The 21,982-nt window shown below is 41.3% G+C and overlaps 1 protein-coding gene across 3 annotated transcripts in view; it reads right to left on the bottom strand.

The window, feature by feature from the left end:
• The window catches only part of RELN (reelin), a 326,208-nt gene that overhangs the window by 197,135 nt on the left and 107,091 nt on the right, over positions 1–21,982 (bottom strand). For all 3 annotated transcript variants that reach the window (XM_079993517.1, XM_079993518.1, XM_079993519.1), the window contains one exon: positions 3,696–3,766. In XM_079993517.1, the coding sequence (XP_079849643.1) occupies positions 3,696–3,766 (71 nt within the window). The remainder of the gene's footprint in view (positions 1–3,695; positions 3,767–21,982) is intronic.

Genomic DNA, 21,982 nt, shown 5'->3' with positions numbered 1-21,982 from the left:
TCTCGAGCCAAAGGGGAGAATTGGGTGACTTGTGGGTTAAGAATCAAATTTTCTTTCATGGGAATTCTCCTATGAATTCTGAAGCAAGTTTCCATTGTCAAGCATATGTGACTTGGAAGTGTGTTCTGCTGAAATCAATGGCTCTTAAAAGATTGCTTAAAAGGAATATTGAAGAATGGTGTAGATACCATATGTAATTTAGAAACAAGTTACATTTATTGATACATGTTTTTAGTTGCATGATTTGTGTCCTTGTATACACAGTGATGTACCTAACAGCAACCTAATATATATCAAATGGAACGAGAAAGAGGAGCTGGCGACTTACTCCTGGCAATCGAATGAGGCAACAATCAGAACAGCTGCTCTGGTGGTATGAATTCATAACTCAGGTTGCAAAGTCTCCACATGCAAGTCAACAAGTGACTTGGAATGATTGCCTGCAGGGGCACTTTCCCTCTCTTGCCTATGAGAAGAAGCACTCACTGTGCACATTGAGCGCTTCCCATATCCCACAGAGCAGGCGGATAATTCTCTTTCATACCTAAGAATGGGAAGCCTCTGTGCATGGGGCTCTGGAACTCACCACATGTATTTCTTTACACTCCGGGTCACTGATTACCTTTCTTCATCATCTCTTCCATTTTTCCAGCTTTAAAAAGGCAAGAAAGCCCACCAAGGGAGGCATGTTTGGTTTGCTCAGTGCTCAAATTTAAATCTAAATAGCGCAAATCAATGCTTATTAAAGAGGAAGAGATATAATTATTCTTAGCAATGCTTCCCTCTGTTCATGTTTCCTTTGCATACATTTTTGGAATATTTAGCAAACTATCACAGAATCCTCCCCCCGCCCAATATGGAATATGCATAGTATTAAGATCTTGGGTTCACTTGGAGTAGTTCTTTGGATCATGGTTGTAAACTAATTTGGAGTTACTTTTAACTGGGGCGTCATGAAGGTCTTCTGCCTCTGAAGAACCTGCTTCAGAAAGGCAAAAAAGAGAAAGAGCCATTCTCTTTGTCTCTCTTTGATATTTTCCCAAAGAGTAAGGTTACCAGATGTCCCTTTTTCCCAGGGACACTCCCCAGATTTACAGCTGTATCAGCATTCACATGTACATTGCAAACAAGTGTTTCCAGATTCATAGGAAAAAAATCTGATAACCTTATCATAGCTGTGCTTCGGCTAATAGCATGCTGTCAAATGAAGGTACCCAGGAGCAGTGAGAGTACAGCGAGAGGGAAAAGTATTGGATCCCCTGCTAAATTTGCCCATTTGCCCTCTGACAAAGCCATGTGGTATTTTAAATATTTGTAAGTTGCTTTTACTAGAAAATACATAGATAAAAGTGATGAACAAATGCAGCAAATAATTAAAGCAACATTGACAACATGATCTATGGACTTAACCACTCCTGTAGTGAACTTCACTAGCTGAATTTTAAATTGACTTCTGCTGCTGTGACAATTCATAGGCCATCTAGTGACCTCTTTCGGAAACGGAGTGTTTTATCAGATACCTTTTAAGTGGAGCTTTTAAAACTTAGAGCAAATGGAGTCTATTTGTTCCTGTGGACTTAGGAAACATTTTGGATGGCTCTGATATTTGTTGAATAAGTGGTTCTACTTTGGTTGTATTCCATTTAATAGCAATTGGGAATAGGGATATAAAGTCGGTCCATAGAGGAATATCAACTACTCCAATATCTGGAAGGAGTTAAAGCGTCTTCCTGGAGAATAAGGAGTAGAATGAGGTGCAATTTTTATAAAAAGTGAATGGAGGAATGTAATTGGGGTGGGCAACCATAACAATGGTGTGACAAGCGAACCTTTTCTGAAACTCAGTCTATTGGGAAAAGAAATCAGTGCTAACATTTAATCAAAACGATTAATTAGATAATCAAATGAGCACTATTATGTTGATTTCTGCATATTAAACCATCTGTGCAAGAGCAGGTCAAGCTGGTTTTTCCCCGTGGCTTGGTGGCAGCCTTTGCCGCAGCCTTGTCTGCTATGTTTTCTAGGCTTTGGAGAATCAGCGAGGCTCTGCTTCTCTTTCTCCACAAATGAAACCCTCAGTTCCTCCTCCTGCCCACAAGCAGGGCTCCTCTCCTCTCTTTGCCCCTTTGTTCTCCGTGGAAAAGAAACAACAGATTCTTCTTCCCATGTGGTGCAAAAGTTGTTGACCAGTTCTTTTTTTAAGCATCTCCACAGCTTGCTTCCTGCCCTAAAAGAAACTGACTTTAAAAAGATAGGCAGCGGCCGCAACAGCATGAGGGGTACCTTTTGGTCACACCTTGAGTCATTTGTTGTTCTCCTAGCTCTGAAATAAACTGTCTTCCCCGCCCCTTCCTCTTTAAACCTGCACACAATCCTGTTTGTAAACACATGAGGATTGCCACGCTGAGTGGCACACATCCCTTTGCTTTTGTCTACTCTTAACAAAATAGAAGATTCTTATTTGGATTAATAAAAAAATGTAGACTTTATTACAATATACAAAGAGCAGGAATTTTATGGACGTGCAGAATTTACAACCTTTTAAGATTATATCGATTGATGGAAAATGCCAAGAAACACGCATTGATATAGCTCAGTGTCTAATTTTGAACAATGCCAAGAGAAAGGTAGAAGTCATAAAGCATTTGTGGTGTTTGAAATGTCCCTGGGGCTGCCACATACCTTTCACTTGTTCCAAATCTACAAACTAAATTTAAATGGAAAAAACCAAGATTGACTCCCTGTACACCTCTACTCAAAAGGAAGTCCCAGTGAGTTCATGGGGCTTTCTCATAGGTATAGGATTACGGCCTAAATTGGACTTGATGCTTTGTGGTTCAATGCAGCTATTTAGAATGCATCCCAGATACCTCGAAGGCAGAACAGAACTTGTTTGAATGATATCGATGGAGTTCTAGATAGGACAGTTAATCTAGTCATTTCAAGTATCAACCCCTCTTCCCAGGGAACTCAGAACTGTGAGGAGCTTACTAGCAACTCTCAACAAACTACACTTCCAGAATCATTTGGGGGAAGCCAGGTCTGTTTAAAGTGGTGGTATGCCCTTAATATATAGTGCAGGGGAGCCTTAATGGCGCTTGTCATGCAGGTGTGAGAAAATCTGCATCTGTTGAAATTCACTCTTCTACACAATTATGCAAATCACAAGTCCTTTGCATCTGCTCATCTTCATGCTAGACGGATTCTTGAGCAGAGTGGGGAGGTCATGGTAGGTCTTTTCAACCAAGAGAGCCAGTGTGGTGTAGTGGTTAAGAGCAGTAGACTCATAATCTGGGGGAACCAGGTTCGCGTCTCCGCTCCTCCACATGCAGCTGCTGGGTGACCTTGGGCTAGTCACACTTCTCTGAAGTCTCTCAGCCCCACTCACCTCACAGAGTGTTTGTTGTGGGGGAGGAAGGGAAAGGAGATTGTTAGCCGCTTTGAGACTCCTTTGGGTAGTGATAAAGCGGGATATCAAATCCAAATCCAATAACAAACAGCTTGCGTTTTGCCAAGCATATGGGAACAAAGCCTGAAACTGATCCTTCAGTATGGAAGAACAACACAATCACATCCTTAATAATTTTGCATCTTTTATGTCTATCAATCAGCTATGCGTCTCCTCAAGTACTAATAATGTCTACAACTACAAATGAATATGGAAGAGTAAGATTTTAAATGAAAATAACCCTTACCTCCTTGTTCACACAACTGTTGGGCTAAGGCATCCTTGAATATAACTTGGCCCCTGTGAGTAGCTGTTGCCCTGGAAATATAAAGAGAAAAAGCTTAAATAATGTAGAAAGCTCAGTTGTGGTACAAAATAGTTGATTTAGGTTACAGAAAATATGGGTTTGCCAAGAGCATGATAAGATACACATCACTATACACATTTCAGACAAATACCTCTCCACACATCGGCAGTCACTCAAAAGCAATTACAGTGGTACCTTGGTTCCCAAACAGCTTAGTTGTCGAACAAATTGGCTCCTCAGTGCCACAAACCCAGAAGTAAGTGTTCCGGTTTGCAAACGTTTTTTGGAAGCCAGGATTCCGATTTGAGTGCAGGAAGCTCCTGCAGCCAATTGGAAGCAGCGCCTTGGTTTTTGAAAGGACTCCCGGAACAGATTAAGTTCGAGAACCAAGGTACCACTGTATTTAAGTAGAGACCGCAGCACAGATAGTCATTTGAACATGCTATCAGTGTTTTTTTCACTGATCAAAAAGCTACTTAATGCATGTTCTAGCTAAATGAACACGAATTCTTAAAATGAACATATTCCTAAAAATAAAAGAAACTGACTATTCAGCTAATATCAATATTTAAAACCAGTGTTAGAAAGTGAGATATGAAAGCTAGGAGCTAAATGGCACCTCAAACCTAGGTTATGGGCACAACAACGGAATGTCTAGGTGTGGTTTTTTTATAACAATAATACAAAGCTGAAAATTAATGAACTGTAGCTAAAATATTATGTTCATTTTTCACATGGTCTAGTTCTTCCCCACCCCCTAACATTCTTAAGAGGGTCTCTTCTTCAGTCTTCAGAAGGTAGCTGGAAGTAGGGAGGCAGAAAAAGCTCCTCCTTTCCTTCCACTCTGCAGTTTTAATCTGAAATCTTAGGTGCAGTACTGTGTCCAGAGCTCAGAAACCGCTTGCACTAATGAGACTCCCTGTCGCAAAATGTGCCTGGAATAATGGGAGTTTCGAACGCCGTTTAAAACCTGACACACCATCTCAAGATGGACATCTGTCACTGAATACAAAAAAGAAGATAATCAGTGTATGTGAGTGGGGTGAACGGAAAATATATTCTGCTTGGTTAGTGGGCTGCAAATCAGCACAACTATGTTTTTCACATTCAAATTATCATGTGATTTGAATTTTCCATTCTTTGTTCATTCTTTTCATTTAATGAATGTAGCACCTTAGACACTGTTACAAAACTTCCGTGCTGGTTGTGCCTGCAACAGAAGGTAAAGAGAAGGGCAGGGCAGGGATGGTAAACACGCACAGAAACAGGTTGAAAACAGGCTTTGGTCATCTTGATTTCAGTTTACATTAATTTGGCTTCCTCTGGCCAGGGACACACTGATATTACTGGCATAGCCTGATTGCTAATCATGGAAATGCCTAGACTGTCTGCTGGGTGGCCTGGGAGGAAGAATAATGGCTGGCAACAGATGGTGTAAGCTGATTTATACCGCTTGCTACCACCAACTTGGGGTAAAGCACAGCATCCCTGTACAAATTAAGGCTGTGACTCAGGATTCCCTGTGGTTGCAGAGAAAAAAATTAGTACATGAGAAGCACAAACCTGGATTTCCATACTGCTTCCACTGGAGTAGTGAACCTGAGCCAAATGCCTCTCTAAGCCTCTCTACCTGGCCACCAGGACTCTCCCCAAACCACTACCTAGACCACACTCTTCACTGATTTGAGCATCCTGGAGTATATTTTTTGCCTGACTAATTTGATAATACCTTTTGCTTGCCTTGACGTAGAATAGAGAGAAGTGTGGAGAAGCTACTGTACAAAGATAAAATTTACATTTACAGCTTTGCCTACTTTTGTCCCTGGCTCTGTTCCCCACCCCAGCATGTGGCCCCTGGAAGGTTTCCCAAGAGGGAAAATGGCCCTTGGGCTGAAAAAGTTTGCCCATTCCTCATTTCCTGTATGGCACTTATCTATTGAATTGTGCCATAGTATTGGGCTTGGGTACCTGCATAGGTGTACAGTGCACACTGGCCTGAGAAATTAGGGTGTTAATTCATGGAAATGGGCTTAGGAACATAGGAAGCTGAGTCAAACTATTGGTCCATCTAGCACAGGGATGGGGAAATTGTGGTCCTTCCGACATCATCTTTGACCATTGGCCATGCTTGCTGGGGCTGAGGGGAGTTGAAGTCCAACAACATCTAGAGGTTCACATGCTCCTGACCCTTGATTTAGCCCTGTTTTGATAGCGCTGACTTGCAGCTTGGAGATGTTGGGGCCTTTTGCCTGCAAGCCATGTGATCTACCACAGAGCTACAGCCCCTTCCAAAGGAAAGTGGAAAAGAATATTTGTTTCCCCAATTAGCTGAAAGGAGTCTTTGAAGAGGATTATGAATGTAAATCAGCACAACTAGTCTTTTGCTTCTTTGAAATGCAGTAGGTACAAAGTACACCTCCAGATGCAACAATGCTGTCATAATTGAGTGCTTAATCGTCAGAGGTCTAATTCTCCTTTGATTCACGGCGCTAACTCCCAGTGACACAAAATGGAATGTGCATTCATGTGCAAAAAAAGGAAAACAACTTCATTAGTGATCATTCAGCTATCAGAAGACATGGTAAAAACAAACAAAAAACATTTGGGATTATTTGGTTATAAGATGTTCCAGGAGCAACCACGTGGGAAGCAGAGATTTGGCTACATTTCTTCCTATATACATAAAAATATAAGGCTGTCATTGTGCAGCCCTTATTGAAGGATTTGTAGTGCTGCAACACAATCGTGGATTTGCATAAAATCAGGGTTGGGTAGGAGAGCAAAGGAGAAGGCCGGTTGCACAACAGCAGGACCCTGAGAGGAGGAAAGTGGTGGTGTAAAACAATGGCGGAAGTTTGAGTAAAGTAGGAATGGAAAAAACTGAGAGGAAAATGATGGTTTTAAACAACTGAAGATTTGAGTAAAGTACCTTCACACAATGGAATATTTGAGGGCTCTGCATGCTTTATCTTTAAAAACATGAGGCAGCTGAGGAATGCAAGAAGGAGATGTTTGAGTACAGTGAGAAGGGAGGGATACTAAAAGGGTGCAATGGCTCTTTTAAACAATGGCAGAAGTTTAAGTAAAGCTGGGGTGGAGGATCACTGAGAGGAAATAGCTGTTTTAAACAACAGGTTTGAGCAGGGATGCAAAAATACTGAGAGGAGAAAAGTGGATATTTAAAACATTGGCAGAGGTTTGAGTAAGCAGGGAGTAACTGAGGGGAGGGGGAAGTGGCAGTTTAAAATAAGGTTTGAGCACAGCAAGAAGGGAGTTGGGAATGGTTTTGTTGTGTTAGATTTTTGTTATTAGCTTCTGTGTTGCACCCATCTCTGCTATTTCTGTGGGATAACCATTCTCTGCTGCTATATGTTGGTGGCATTGAAAAAAACAGGTATAAAATTAGAATTATTGGCATCCAGAAATTCTTACTTTATATCTATTTTTCCCCCTTTTCACCAACAATTTCTCTTCGGTAAAACTGTTTAAAAAACAGCTAACCCCTCAAATTCTTTTTTTTTTTAATTGAAACTTTTCAGCATATGATACAATAAAAAACAGATTAATCTAAATAAAAAAAGAAATCAACAAAAAAGATCTTAACCCTTGTCTCACATTAAAGGAAATGGACCCTCCCAGCTCTCACCAGGGAAGTTTTCCTTTATTTTCCCAGTTTCCCATCCTGGAAAGTCTTTCCTTCCCTGCTTCTTACACAGGGTCTTTCACCTCCCATCTATGACCTTCCCGTGTGTACCCTCATTAACGCAGAGTAAAAGGACCATTAGGTCCAGTCGCGGACGACTCTGAGGTTGCGGTGTTCATCTCGCTTTATTGGCCGATGTACAGCATGTGGCCAGCATGACTAAGCCGCTTCTGGCGAACCAGAGCAGCGCACAGAAACGCCATTTACCTTCCCGATGGAGCGGTACCTATTTATCTACTTGCACTTCGTGCTTTCGAACTGCTAGATTGGCAGGAGCAGGGACCGAGCAACAGGAGCTCACCCCATCGCGGGGATTTTAACTGCCGGCCTTCTGATCGGCAAGTCCTAGGCTCTGTGGTTTAATCCACAGCACCACCTGCGTCCCTTTAACCCAGGGTAGATGACCTCAAAAAACAAAGCCAAACACAAGCAAAAGTAGATAAAAGAAGAGAAAAAGAAAACACAAGAAATAAAATCACAAGAAATAAAAAGAGAGAGGAGAGAGAGAAAATTAAAGAGGACTTCTGATTCTCCATCTATCAATTATATCATTATCATCAGAGTGTTCACTCCAGAATGGTATCCAGCTGTATTCCAAGGTAACATCCAGCTATTCTTCAATCTGCTGGGTGGTCTTTTCCCAGTCTCAAACATCTCAAGTTCATTCATTTTCCTTTTCATACAAAAAATCCAAAGTGGCCCTTCAATTGTTATTATCGCTAGATGTTATTCAAACCCAGTTCCATAACTTCCCATCCCATTTCCTGTTGGCCATGATTTTCCATCATAATTTAGAAAATTCCTTCCATGCTTCTTCCACCCTTTTTCCAGAATAATTGCCAGAGGCTTGATGACTTTTTCCTCTGAATTCAACTTGTACACAGGATCCTCTCTCTCTCAGCTCTGCCGCTGCCATCTCAAGATGTTTTTAATGTCTCTGTCCATGGTTTCATTCCACTTCTCCAGCATCACAACTCCATTGTTTGTTTGTTTCACTCCTCCAGAAATTCTCCATTCCATCATCTGCTACCATTCTACTCTTATGTTCAGGCAGATCTTGATCAGTAATATTCCCCAAAGGTTTTTGGTCAAATCTTTCTCAAATCCACAATTACTTTGACTGAAAATTTTATACCTGAGTTCTGTAAATGTACCCCAATAAGCTGTGGGATTTGAGATTTGCGTTCCAAAGCCATTTGCAGATTGAGATAATACTATACAATGTAATAAAAATGCAGTTTTCCACTACAGAAGCAATACAAGGGGAAGATTATGAGCAACTGCTCGGTTTATCCATACTGGCAGAAACATTGCATGGTTGCTGATGTGCACACTATCTAACTTTAAAAGCACACTGATTTCATTACCAGCACATTATGTTCTTTCATGTCATTATTAGAAGGATTTGTCACAGCATCTGAGCATCAAAAAGAAAACATTAGCCAACCGTATTTGATTACTAGAATTAATACCACTTTCAAAAAATGCAAATAACAATATTCTAAAAATTACCCTTCACCAGAAGTAATCTTTGTTAGTATTTAAAATACTGTTTTCAGTCCTTTGAGTGGGAGCAAAGTGCAACTTTCTTTTCTTTTCTTTTTCAGGTGTACACCTTGTGGTATGATGAAAGCAGCTCAACATCTCACTGTGACATTCCCCCCCATCAATATTCGCTATCATAGGAATATTGGTGCATAGGAAGTACAAATGAAGATAAAGATATGTGTTCGCATGTGAAAACAGAACATATTACTCTTTCACTTAAAAAGACATAGGTTCATTCCAACAAAATTGAACAAGCTTTGTAAGTGTTATGCTCTCATAACATTTTGCATGATTACAGCTCACATGCAAGTTCTCTTTGAGAGTGCATTCCAAATGTATCTATTAATCTCCAGGTTCAAGATGTGTAAGACATCACCACCACCAAGTGCAACACAAAGTTTTGCAGAAGACAGCTATGTCCAGGGCTAAATGACTGATGCTGCATGATATCATCGAGAAAGCTTCCTATCCACCCCTCATACTCTATCACTGGTTAAATCTCTCCCCTTTTATTAATATGACCACTGGCAGTCATATTCGAGAATTCCTGGAGAACAGGCGAAGTCCCGGCAGACTGGAGGAGGGCAAATGTTGTCCCTATTTTCAAAAAGGGGAAAAGAGAGGACCCAAATAATTACCGCCCAGTCAGTCTGACATCAATACCAGGGAAGATTCTAGAGCAGATCATTAAGCAAACAGTCTGTGAGCACCTAGAAAGGAATGCTGTGATCACCAATAGTCAGCATGGATTTCTGAAAAATAAGTCATGTCAGACTAACCTGATCTCGTTTTTTGACAGAATTACAAGCCTGGTAGATGAAGGGAACGCAGTGGATGTAGCCTACCTTGATTTCAGCAAGGCATTTGACAAGGTGCCCCATGATATTCTTGTAAAGAAGCTGGTAAGATGTGGTCTTGACTATGCTACCACTCAGTGGATTTGTAACTGGCTGACTGACCGAACCCAAAGGGTGCTCATCAATGGTTCCTCTTCATCCTGGAGAAGAGTGACTAGTGGGGTGCCACAGGGTTCTGTCTTGGGCCCGGTCTTATTCAACATCTTTATCAACGACTTGGATGATGGACTCAAGGGCATCCTGATCAAATTTGCAGATGACACCAAACTGGGAGGGGTGGTTAACACCCCAGAGGACAGGATCACACTTCAAAACGACCGTGACAGATTAGAGAACTTGGCCAAAACAAACAAGATGAATTTTAATAGGGAGAAATGTAAAGTATTGCACTTGGGCAAAAAAAATGAGAGGCACAAATACAAGATGGGTGACACCTGGCTTGAGAGCAGTACATGTGAAAAGGATCTAGGAGTCTTGGTTGACCACAAACTTGACATGAGCCAACAGTGTGACGCGGCAGCTAAAAAAGCCAATGCAATTCTGGGCTGCATCAATAGGAGTATTGCATCTAGATCAAGGGAGGTAATAGTGCCACTGTATTCTGCTCTGGTCAGACCTCACCTGGAGTACTGTGTCCAGTTCTGGGCACCACAGTTCAAGAAGGACACTGACAAACTGGAACATGTCCAGAGGAGGGCAACCAAAATGGTCAAAGGCCTGGAAACGATGCCTTATGAGGAACGGCTAAGGGAGCTGGGCATGTTTAGCCTGGAGAAAAGGAGGTTAAGGGGTGATATGATAGCCATGTTCAAATATATAAAAGGATGTCACATAGAGGAGGGAGAAAGGTTGTTTTCTGCTGCTCCAGAGAAGCGGACACAGAGCAATGGATCCAAACTACAAGAAAGAAGATTCCACCTAAACATTAGGAAGAACTTCCTGACAGTAAGAGCTGTTCGACAGTGGAATTTGCTGCCAAGGAGTGTGGTGGAGTCTCCTTCTTTGGAGGTCTTTAAGCAGAGGCTTGACAACCATATGTCAGGAGTGCTCTGATGGTGTTTCCTGCTTGGCAGGGGGTTGGACTCGATGGCCCTTGTGGTCTCTTCCAACTCTATGATTCTATGATTCTTGGCATCCGTCTTCCTCAAGAGACAATGGAGTGCCAGTGGAGTCAAATCACTGCATTAGCAGCACTGAAGTGACATCCCTGGGGTACAAACCTGGGCAGCGTGTCTGGAGCTCCTGGGCTGCCCAGATGACAAGTCTCACTGATGTGATCCAAAGGAAAGCAGAGCAAGACATTTGGCACCAGCTTGGCTGCAGGAGTTGCTGGAAGGAGGCATACAAGGGTGTAAGGGGAGGCGTACTACCTCTGGTGGACAACAGGTTGTGCTCCTTCTGGGGTACTTTGTCCACCTGTGGTTCCCACCCTGCACTCAGCTCTCAGCTCTCAGCTGTCACTCCTAGAAGCTGTCAGCAACTTATACCAATGGTTTCAGAGAGACTTTGTTTTACTGGCTGAGTTTTACCGCCTTGGCTGTGAGTCCTGGAAGAACTATTCCGTGCCTCGCAGGCCTTATCCTACCTGGCCTGGGCAGGGGCAGGGCCCTATTTGATTCCAGCTGTGAAAGCTGAGGCTGCTGAGAAGACTGCTTGACTCTTTTGCATCTTTGGAAATTGTTTGATTTGGTTGTGTACTTTTGATGTTCTATTGTTTATGACTACTGTTTGCACTTACGTGATTATTATTTTTAATGTTGTAAGCTGCCTTGGGCAAAGTTTGAACTATGGAAAGGTGGTATGCAAACAAAATTATGTATGCATAATTGAGACCTAACTAGAAAACAAGTTTTCACATCTATAAGGCTCCAGCAACATCCACTATATAGCTCACAGCTGGCTTTATATTGCCCACTGTTTTTGGTTTATGTATAACTGGGGAGATTTATTATTAGCATTATGTCTTTAGGAGAGGACTCCTGTCGTGGTAATGAGTACATACGTTAGGTGGATTCTCTAAACGGAAGAACATATGCTTGACAAATCCCAATAGTCATGAAAAGGGCAAGCTATTGTGAATTCCAGACCAAAGACTACATGCCAGGAAATTTCAATGCCAGCTGTTAACAGGAGTACAGCACAAAGAGGTATATATTTCATATTTTATTTAAATTTTGTTGAATCAGAAGATAACTTTTAAGTGCGTCTATAAAAAGAAAGGGAACTTAATGGGCTCAAGTGAGGCAGATGATCTCTTTTTCACATCTTTATTTATTTCTTCAGGGCTTCAAAATTTCTCCTGACTCTCTCTAATGTATGTTATTAGCTGTGTTGTGTTCCGACCCATGTACATGACACACTCTTTCTATGCCAATAAAGATTTATTGATTGGTGATATGGCTTACAATCCATAAAGAAGGCTGATCGCCAAAGAATGGATGCTTTTGAATTATGGTGCTGGAGGAGACTCTTGAGAGTCCCATGGACTGCAAGAAGATCAAACCTATCCATTCTTAAGGAAATCAGCTCTGAGTGCTCACTGGAAGGACAGATTGTGAAGCTGAGGCTCCAATACTTTGGCCACCTCATGAGAAGAGAAGACTCCCTGGAAAAGACCCTGATGTTGGGAAAGATGGAGGGCCCAAGGAGAAAGGGACGACCGAGGACCAGATGGTTGGATAGTGTTCTCGAAGCTACAAACATGAGTCTGACCAAACTGCGGGAGGCAGTGGAAGACAGGAGTGCCTGGCGTGCTCTGGTCCATGGGGTCACGAAGAGTCGGACACGACTAAATGACTAAACAACAACACAACAACAACAACATGGCTTACAATGTGATCATGTATGCATTTCAATTGGGTTTACTCCCAGATACTTAAACAGGATTGCAGTGTTGATAGCTGTATTTTCCTGTAGCAGAAAAGAAGTTGTTCATCTATTACACATGTTATGCAGACTCACTCAGCAATTCATTAAGAGATTGTGTGCTTAAGGGACATAAGAAGAATCTTACAGGAACAAAGCAAAGGCCCTTCTAGTCCAGGATCCTGCTCTTACAGTGGCCGACCAGATGCCCCTGGGAGGTCCATAAGCAGGGCCTGAGTACAACTGCACTCTTCCCAATTGTGATTCCCGGCAACTGATATACAGAGGTGTGCTGCCTTCAATACTGGAGGTAGAAAATAGCCATTGTGCCCAGTATCCATTGACAGCCTTATATTCTATGAATTTATAATTCTCTTTTAAAGCAGTCCAAACTGGCAGCCATCAATACATACTGTAGGAGTGAATTGTCCTTTAACCTTCCTGCTCCTATCCTAGAGATATATTTTCTCTAGATAAAATATATGGAGGAGAAGCAGCAGCACATGCTATCTATCTGGAATAATCAGAGACATCTAAATTCGTAATTACATTTTTTTTTGGGGGGGGGGGTTGGAATTGGTTGGGAAAGATTTGCTTTTCCATTCTGCCTGCAAAGAGTCCCATGGAACAGTTTTGCAAACTTTTAGATGAAGTGGAGTTGCTGCAACAAAAGATATCTAATAGCGTATTTGATATCTGACACTGCATTCTACTGCTTTGGGTAGCATTTGAAGACATCCCTGTAGCTGCAGATAAAACTGCAGTTTGAGCTAAAGCAATTAGCAGGTGAAATGTCCATGCTGTGAAATGGTTCATTTGCAAATCAAGCTGCTGTTCAAGGCAAACAGGAAAACTAGACTGGGGTGTTGTTGTTGTTTCCTAACCATCTGACAACAGCGCTCAAATAATTTGTTTTATGGTGGGCTAGAGGTTCTTAAGAATTCCTGGGTAAAATACATTAAATACATGCAAAGTAGTATTAAATTATGATGTTCATTGCTAAATATTTACTCACCTCACCTCACCCCAGCCCTGTATTTTAAATTGGGAAATATGGCTGATAATGGTTTCTGCTTTCACCTGGGCTGCGGAAGACATTTGCTTAGCATTAAAGCTCTGGCGTGAAACTATTTTTATAAGAACATAAGAAGGGCCTTTTTAGATCAGACAGTCACCAAGGGCCCATCTACTTCCGTATGCTGTATATACCAGTGGCCAGGTGCCTCTGGGAAGCCTAAACCTCATGCATGAAGGTAACAGCTCTCCCTAACATCTGGTATTCAAGGGGAGAAGTGTTCAAAGTCAACAAGTGCTGCTTAGCTATCACTGCTAAAAACCTCTGTAACCTATTTTCCTTCCTTTCCCAACCCTCTGCTTTCCCACGGTCTACCCTTTTTGGACAGCGTGGTCATCGAGAGAGAGGAAAAACTCCAGGTGTCCCCAAATAAGGATTTGTTCCAAATGCATTGGGCTTGGAATAAATTTCATTTCAAGCACTTTGTCCCCCCTTTCCCATTCTTGCAGTTGGCCTACTTTATAGTCTGTAAGCCTACAGAAAGTACAATTTCACTTACTTTCTATGCAGCACCTAGCATTTGGTGTGCTTTATAAAAACTGTTATCCAGCCATTCTAAGATAGTGGGCACTGTCACATCTGGTGGCAGTGAATTTCATGTTAACCCTGAACACCATGAAATATCACCTCCTCTGGTTCATCCTGAAGATGCAGCTGATCCATTTCACTGAATGAGCCTGAGTTCTAATAGTATACCCACTCTACCCTTGCCTTTTTTTTGGGGGGGGGGCATAAAGGCAGAATGTAGCATAAGGCTACATTCTTACGGCTGCATCTAGACTAAGATGGTTGCACCTAGTTCCCGCTAAAATCAATGGGACTTAACTTAGTTGTGGTTAACTTTTCATCCTGATTTCAATGTGACTAACTTACAGCACATTCCTAACTGACTCAGCTATACAGCTGCAAATAAAACATTTTAAATGTGCTGTAAAGTACAATATACAAATGTGACACTAGATGGTGAAAGTGAGCAATGCCAAATTCAACGTATTTTTCAAAAGGTTTTTGCATTTTCACACCGTTTTTTATATGTGTGTAGATTCCACCTGCCAACCTAGCAGTTCGAAAGCACCTCCGGGTGCAAGTAGATAAATAGGGACCGCTTACCAGCGGGAAGGTAAACGGCGTTTCCGTGTGCGGCTCTGGCTCGCCAGAGCAGCGATGTCACGCTGGCCACGTGACCCGGAAGTGTCTCCGGACAGCGCTGGCCCCTGGCCTCTTGAGTGAGATGGGCGCACAACCCCAGAGTCTGTCAAGACTGGCCCGTATGGGCAGGGGTACCTTTACCTTTACCTTTAGATTCCACCTATGTCTACTCAGAAGTAAGTTATATTGAATTCAGTGGCGCTTATACCCAGGTGAGTTAGGAATGCAGCCTTTGTCAGAATCCAGCCCTCAAATTTTATTAACTGAATAAATGTGCATGCAAGCGTTTAGTATAGCCTTGTATTTAATCACTAACTTTGTAACCATAGGTGACAAGGAACTGCATGCAGGTGAGATGCATTTAGGTACTGCAGAGGAGAGACAGAGATGCTATGCCTTCTTCTGTGCCTAGCATAGAAACCAATTTTTCCATCCCTTTCCTGCCAGTCTATTTTTTTTTTGTATCTTTCTTATAATTAACAATAACAAATGTATTACATTTTTATCCTGTCCTTTGTCCAAGCAGCTTAGGAGGGCCTTCATGTTTTTCTCTTCCCAACCATATCCTAACCTCATAATGTGTTGTGAGTTAGGAAGCATGAATAATACTCACTGGGCTGAACTTCACTGCATGTAATGCTCTGAAGGAAAATGTAATGAAAATGATATATAGATGGTACATGACCCCAGTTAAACTTGCCAAAATATACCATTTGTCTGATAATAAATGTTGGAAATGTAAAGAATATGAAGGAACATTCTTTCACCTCTGGTGGACCTGCCCTAAAGTGAAGGCCTTCTGGGAAATGATATATAATGAGCTGAAGAAGGTATTTAAGTATACCTTCACTAAGAAACCAGAGGCCTTCCTTCTGGGTATTGTCGGCCAGAAGGTGTTAAAGAAGGACCGAACATTTTTTATGTATGCAACAACGGCAGCAAGGATACTCATCGCTAAGAATTGGAAAACTCAAGATCTACCCACACTGGAAGAGTGGCAGATGCAGCTGATGGACTTTATGCAACTGGCCGAGATGACTGGTAGAATCCGAGACCTGGGAGAAGAGAGGGTTGAGGAGGACTGGAGGAAATTCAAGATTTATTTACAAAAATATTGTAATTTGGTTGAATGTTAAGAAGGATGCTAGATCATAAATAACTGCCCACCACTGAATTAGATCTGATTTTGACGATAAGTGAGATTAAGGAAAATATAAATTTTTTGGAGAATTGCTAGATTTTATTTAAATGAGCGGAGATAAGATTCTAAACAAGTGGGTAATTTGCTGGGGAAAATTTTTTTTTTTGTAACGATGTAAGTGGGAGCGGGAGATGTGAGGGAGTCCAAAGAAGTGACGAAATTATGTTATGATATAAGTAATGTCGTTTATTATTTATGCATTTGTATTCAAAAAACCTTAATAAATATGTATTAAAAAAAAAAAAGGAAGCACGAATAATACTGACTGGCTCAAGGTCAGCATAAGCTTTATGGATGAGCAGAGGTTTTAATCTGAATCTTCGTAGCCTTCTCTTAGGCCTGCTCTATATCTGCCACATTATTAACTGCAGCAACAATAGGCCACACAAGCTGCTAATCAATCAATTTTTTTATTCAACCAAGCCATTATTCCAAATGTACGGGTTCTTCCCAGCAATATGTACCGTATATATCGTGTTAAGAGAGATGGAGAAACAAGAAAGGTAAAAGAACAAAAGATAGTTTTAATGCATATACATTTCTAAAGGAAGAATGTTTACAAAAACAAAATACCGTATTTTTCGCTCTATAACACGCACCAGACCATAACACGCACGTAGTTTTTAGAGGAGGAAAACAAGAAAAAAAATATTCTAAACGAAATAGTGGATATATGATTTTTGTGGTTCATGCTGTGGCCACAGACATGTGATCTGACAGTGAGTTTGGAGTAGCCCAATGCAAAAATCCTGAGGATCCATGTGGATCCATGCTTTGTAACCACAGAGGAGGGAAGGAAGGGGAACCATGGATCCTCTGCTCACGACTGCAACAGATCCCCCCCGCCACCCGCAGGCATTCGCTCCATAACACGCACAGACATTTCCCCTTACTTTCTAGGAGGAAAAAAGTGAGTGTTATGGTGCAAAAAATACGGTACTTGCATTTGGGGGAAAGTCAAGGCTCTGAAGCCTATGCACAGTGTCTTATAGACAGTAAACCATAGGCTCTCTGGCATTAAGCCTCCAGAGGCACTACAGAGAGATCTCTCATCCCTTTGCCAGGTCATTTGGACCTGGACCTGTGCCAAAGTAGCATGTTGGTTACTGAACTGAAAGCAGTACATAATCAGGGCATGGGTTTCAATTACAGCCTGGAATTGCTTGAGCGGTGTTGGCTAATCTTTGTCGCTCCTCCCTGATCCATGGGAGAGGAAGTGTAGCAGCAGAAAAAGCATTTGTTGCAGCACAAAGTATTTTGCTTGATCTTTGACTAGTGATGTGGCAGTCTCTGAGGGTTTATTGCAACGAATATGACTTGCAGCAGCCCCAAGGCTGTTCTCAACTCTGCCCATGGCTCTTTTGTCTCCTAGGTGTGCCAGGACAAGTGGCTCAAAAATCATATTGCCTCCTCCATACCATTAGCTGTACCAAACAGGGCATGAAAGGTGATTGAATTATTCTCCCCCCCCCAAGGTTCTTCATTTCAGCAAAATTACTGACAATAATTGGCACTTGCGAAAGATTAAGGAGGAACAACCAAAGATGGCTACAGGAGGTTTTGCAAACAGTTATATCTGCCTTATTATGTGTACAACAAAACAAACGACAGACTCTCACCTAAAATATCATGGATATGAGTTCCCAAGGCCAGTATGTTGAAGAGATATACAAACATTGCTTCAGTCTTGAAGAACAAAGAACTATTACATAGTAAATCCAACCCAACCATCTGGAGTGGGATCTAAAGATTAATACCATAGCTAAGGATGCATGTTTGTCAGAGCTGTAATGGATTTTCCAACTTATAGAAAATTCTCCATGACTTTTCGCAGCTGAGAGCATGGAAAGCTGCCCAGGTATGTGTGGGAGCTAAAACAGTAAGAATGCTTATAATGTCATTAATGTTATTTTCCTGGGTAAGGAGGCCCCAGTGATTCTATGATATTTCCTGTATATTGGAATGAAATACAGATATAGCTGGCAAAATACCTGGCTGGTGCTCTGGAATGAGCTGTGGAAGGAAGACAGCTCTGATTAGGAAGCAAGCAGTAGTCTTCCTCCACCAATATTCCCACATGCTTTTTAGATTTATTTATTTTTTTAATGATAATATGGCACTGACAACTGTTGCTTGCTAGTTAAGGCAATGAAGGTGAATAGGTTTTACATTTTACCTATCTTTTGTGGGACTTTAAAATGTATGATTTTTTTCCTATGGCTCTTAATAAATTTACCCTGAAAAACCAATTGCACTACTTTCATCTGAAGCAGCAGAGACAAACACACAATAGGATTACCCATGTGGGAATTTGGCTAGCGTACTTAGCCTTAGTCATTGCTTGGCCAAAAAACTGAATGAAGTTTTGTGGATGAAACTAAAGTAAGTTTTTAGTGCTAACAATTTCAAGAGAGTTCTGAAAATCATGGGAATAATAACACTATTGGGGGGGGGAGACTATGTGAGTACTAAATACATGGATTTCATTTCTTTGCTCCTTCTGGATTTTGGACTTAAGTCATATATCAAATCTTCTTAAAATGGGAAACTCAGGATTTCTAAGAAACCAAATACATCAAAGGAATTAAGAATAGCACTCAATAAGGTTTCAAATAAAATATCCAAGATTAGTGGCTATATTATTTTAAAACTGATTTAAAAAAAACAAAAAAACAAACATAGGTACTGTACATACAGACAGGCTCCATTTGCCACTCTCCACCTTGGCCCCCAAATTAGGCTTTGGAACAACACTATAATTTTTAATCATTATTGATCTCCGTGAGATGGCCTCCTGTTTAGCAAGGGCAACGAGAATGAAATTGGATAATTTGGCATGAAGTCTAACATTGAAAGTTGCACACTCCTATTAATTTCAGTGTCAGCTTTAGCTGACCAGGTCAGTCACAGCTAATAGGAATTAGACCGGTGCCTTGGGGGAAAATATGTCTTGACCTGGTAATCAAGTCAAACTGCAATTGGTGCTCCAGGGAGGCATTGGCTTGTTGCTTTTGAAGATGCCAAAGGATCTTGAGTCTCTTCAACTCTAAATTTTTTTGAAGAAAGCTTTTTTGTTTAGAGCCAAATATCAGAGGTCAGCGGTTTTCAATTTGTGATCATGGGAATGCTGGAGCTCTCTGGAAACTTCGCAGGAGTTCCATGGTGGGGTCAGCAATAGCAGATAAGGTCCCCAAAAGTCAGCTGCCTGGCTACTATAGTTTTATTTACTTACTTTCTTTATAATCCACTTTTCATTGTTCACGCCACCCCAATTTCCCCCTGCAATGTTCAGATGCAGGGAAACGTTGTGTGTATTCTAGGGCACATTCTCATACACAAAAGTGAAAATCACAGCAAGGCCCAACAGGCTTGGTCAGTGTTCTGTATCATTACATTCACATTGCGGCCAGTCCTTTCTGCTCTTCACCTTGAAAGGCACACTGTGGGATTACAGCATAATACACAGAAGGGGTACATTTATTTTGCTCAAAAATCCGCTTCTAGAAGCATCAGCTCAGGTGTGAAAATCTGAAAATGTTGAGCAATGAAATTCTCAAGCAACCTGAAATACTTGCAAGAGTAATCCTTCATGCACTGTATTCATAAAATAAACTTGTTCTGGAACGCTACTGCTACTTCCTAGGATGCACAACTCAAATTGCATTTCTACTGCCCTTTTCAATACATAACACTTGCCTCTCTGTATGTACCATCACGAGCATTTTGAAATGCTTGCCGTTGCCTTTGATTCTGAAGAAAAGCAAGTGCCCTCTTTCCCCACTTTCTCTCTGCATTATCAAAAAAGGTTTACTGCAGTGGCATCTGCCAAATCAGTCAATTCATATAAATAATAGAACAAGCCTCTGTTGTTTCTCTACTGACACAGTAGCAACAATTGAGCCCTTCCCAGCAGAGAAATCATGTTCTTACATTCCATACTCTACCTTGTGTTGCTTATATTTGGGTTACCTATGGAATATTGATTACATATGTAACTACTATTTAAAACCTTGATTTTGTTGTTGAATGGCTTTCATAAAAGGAGATAGTGAATGATGTCGTGTGTAATGGTATGCATGCATGCTTACTTGGAAGTAAGTCACACTGTGTTTAAATGAGTTTACTCCCTAGTCAGTGAGTTGCAGCCCAACTCTAACTTGTATCCCTCTTCTAAGAACGATAGGCAGTTTACACCTAACCCAAACATTTAGAATGACAACTTGGTCAATAAATACTATATGTCTGCCTTGCTGATAGTAATGAACTACAGTTGTACCTTGGTTCTGTAACCACTTGCAACTCGAAGATTTTGGCTCCCAAATGCCACAAACCCAGAAGTGAGTATTCCAGTTTGCGAATGTTTTTTGGAAGCTGAACGTCTGATGCGGCTTCCAATTAAGTACAGGAAGCTCCTGCAGCCAATTGGAAGACACACCTTGGTTTTTGAATGTTTTTGGAAGTCAAACAGACTTCTGGAACGGTTTCCATTCAAAGTACGACTGTATATCTACATATATATTGCATACTGAGCAGTTTACTGGCATAGTGATCACAGAATGTGATCTGTGAGGTAGAACTCGCTGGTTAAAGTTGTGTCTCTTCACCATGTGGCCTTAGGCAACCCAATATGTTGCTAGCCACAGCTAGCCCAGCTACAATATGAGGACAATAGAATGGACCTACCTTTTATAAGTGTTGTAAGGATTATTGAGATGGTGTATGTCAGGCATTGGCCCTCCAGCTATTTTCGGACTACAGTTCCTATCATCCCTGACCACTGGTCCTGTTAGCTAGGGATGATGGGAGTTGTAGTGCCAAAACAGCTGGAGGGCCAAGTTTGGCCATGCCTGGTATATGTGAACTATTTTAAATTCAAAAGAGATACTTAAATTGCTATGTATTTAGTAAGCTAGAATGTGGCATTTTCAAGAAAACTTGGAGCCTATAGGTATTTTTGGAAGCCCTGTAATATGTCCCAAAAGCAAAACGGGGTGGGGGAGAGGCATTGAATGCAAGAATAAACCAAAGAGACAAGGTGCCCATAATGTTGGTATTGTCCAACAAGTTTTAGAAAGAATGAATTCCTTCAAGGACAATCCTTATTATTGGCACTTTGATACGTTTTTTCTTTTTTCCTCTTGTAATACATCTCACAAGCAAAACAAGGTCAGCTGGCTGGAACACAAGGCAGGTTCTCCCCCCACACAGAGGCCCCCCTTCCCAGTTGTGGAATTCCCTCCCAAAGGAGATGAAGCTGGCTCCATTTCTGATGGCCTTTAGGCCAGTAGTGAAAACATTCTTATTCTGCATGGCTTTAAAATGTTTTTAGATATATTATTTAAGATTGTAACATTGCTTCATTTGATGTTAAGGTTTTAGTTTTGACTTTTGTTACTTGGTGGTAATTTTTTTAGTTGTTTTTCGGCTTCGGTTTACCTAAAAGAAATAATTTTCTTCTTTATGTTACACTTCTGATATTTGGATTCACGAGCCATAAACCCGCTGCTTACCCTTGGAAAAACATTGCTTGTTGCTCTTTCCTCCCCATCTCTAAAATGGTATCACTGCACACTCATGGGGTTGCTGTGTGCACAAAGTAGATAACCACCCTCATTCTGTGACCCTTATCAGGAGCAAGGACTGTGATGTGCACTATCTGGTAAAATCAGTGGCACAAAGCAAAATAGTGATCTACCAAATCACAAACAGCAAACTTAATGTTGGGTGAGGGAGCGGAAATGTGTCCAAGATATAGGTATGATTAAAGGAGTTCTAAAGAATTAGGCTTCATGATGACTGGCTTATGCCCTATATTGGTCACCAATGCTG

This window comes from Podarcis cretensis (assembly GCF_951804945.1).
Source record: "Podarcis cretensis genome assembly, chromosome: 10".
NCBI lineage: Eukaryota > Metazoa > Chordata > Lepidosauria > Squamata > Lacertidae > Podarcis > Podarcis cretensis.
The sequence above is the reverse complement of the archived record's forward strand: the minus strand, read 5'-3'. Positions and strand labels throughout refer to the sequence as shown.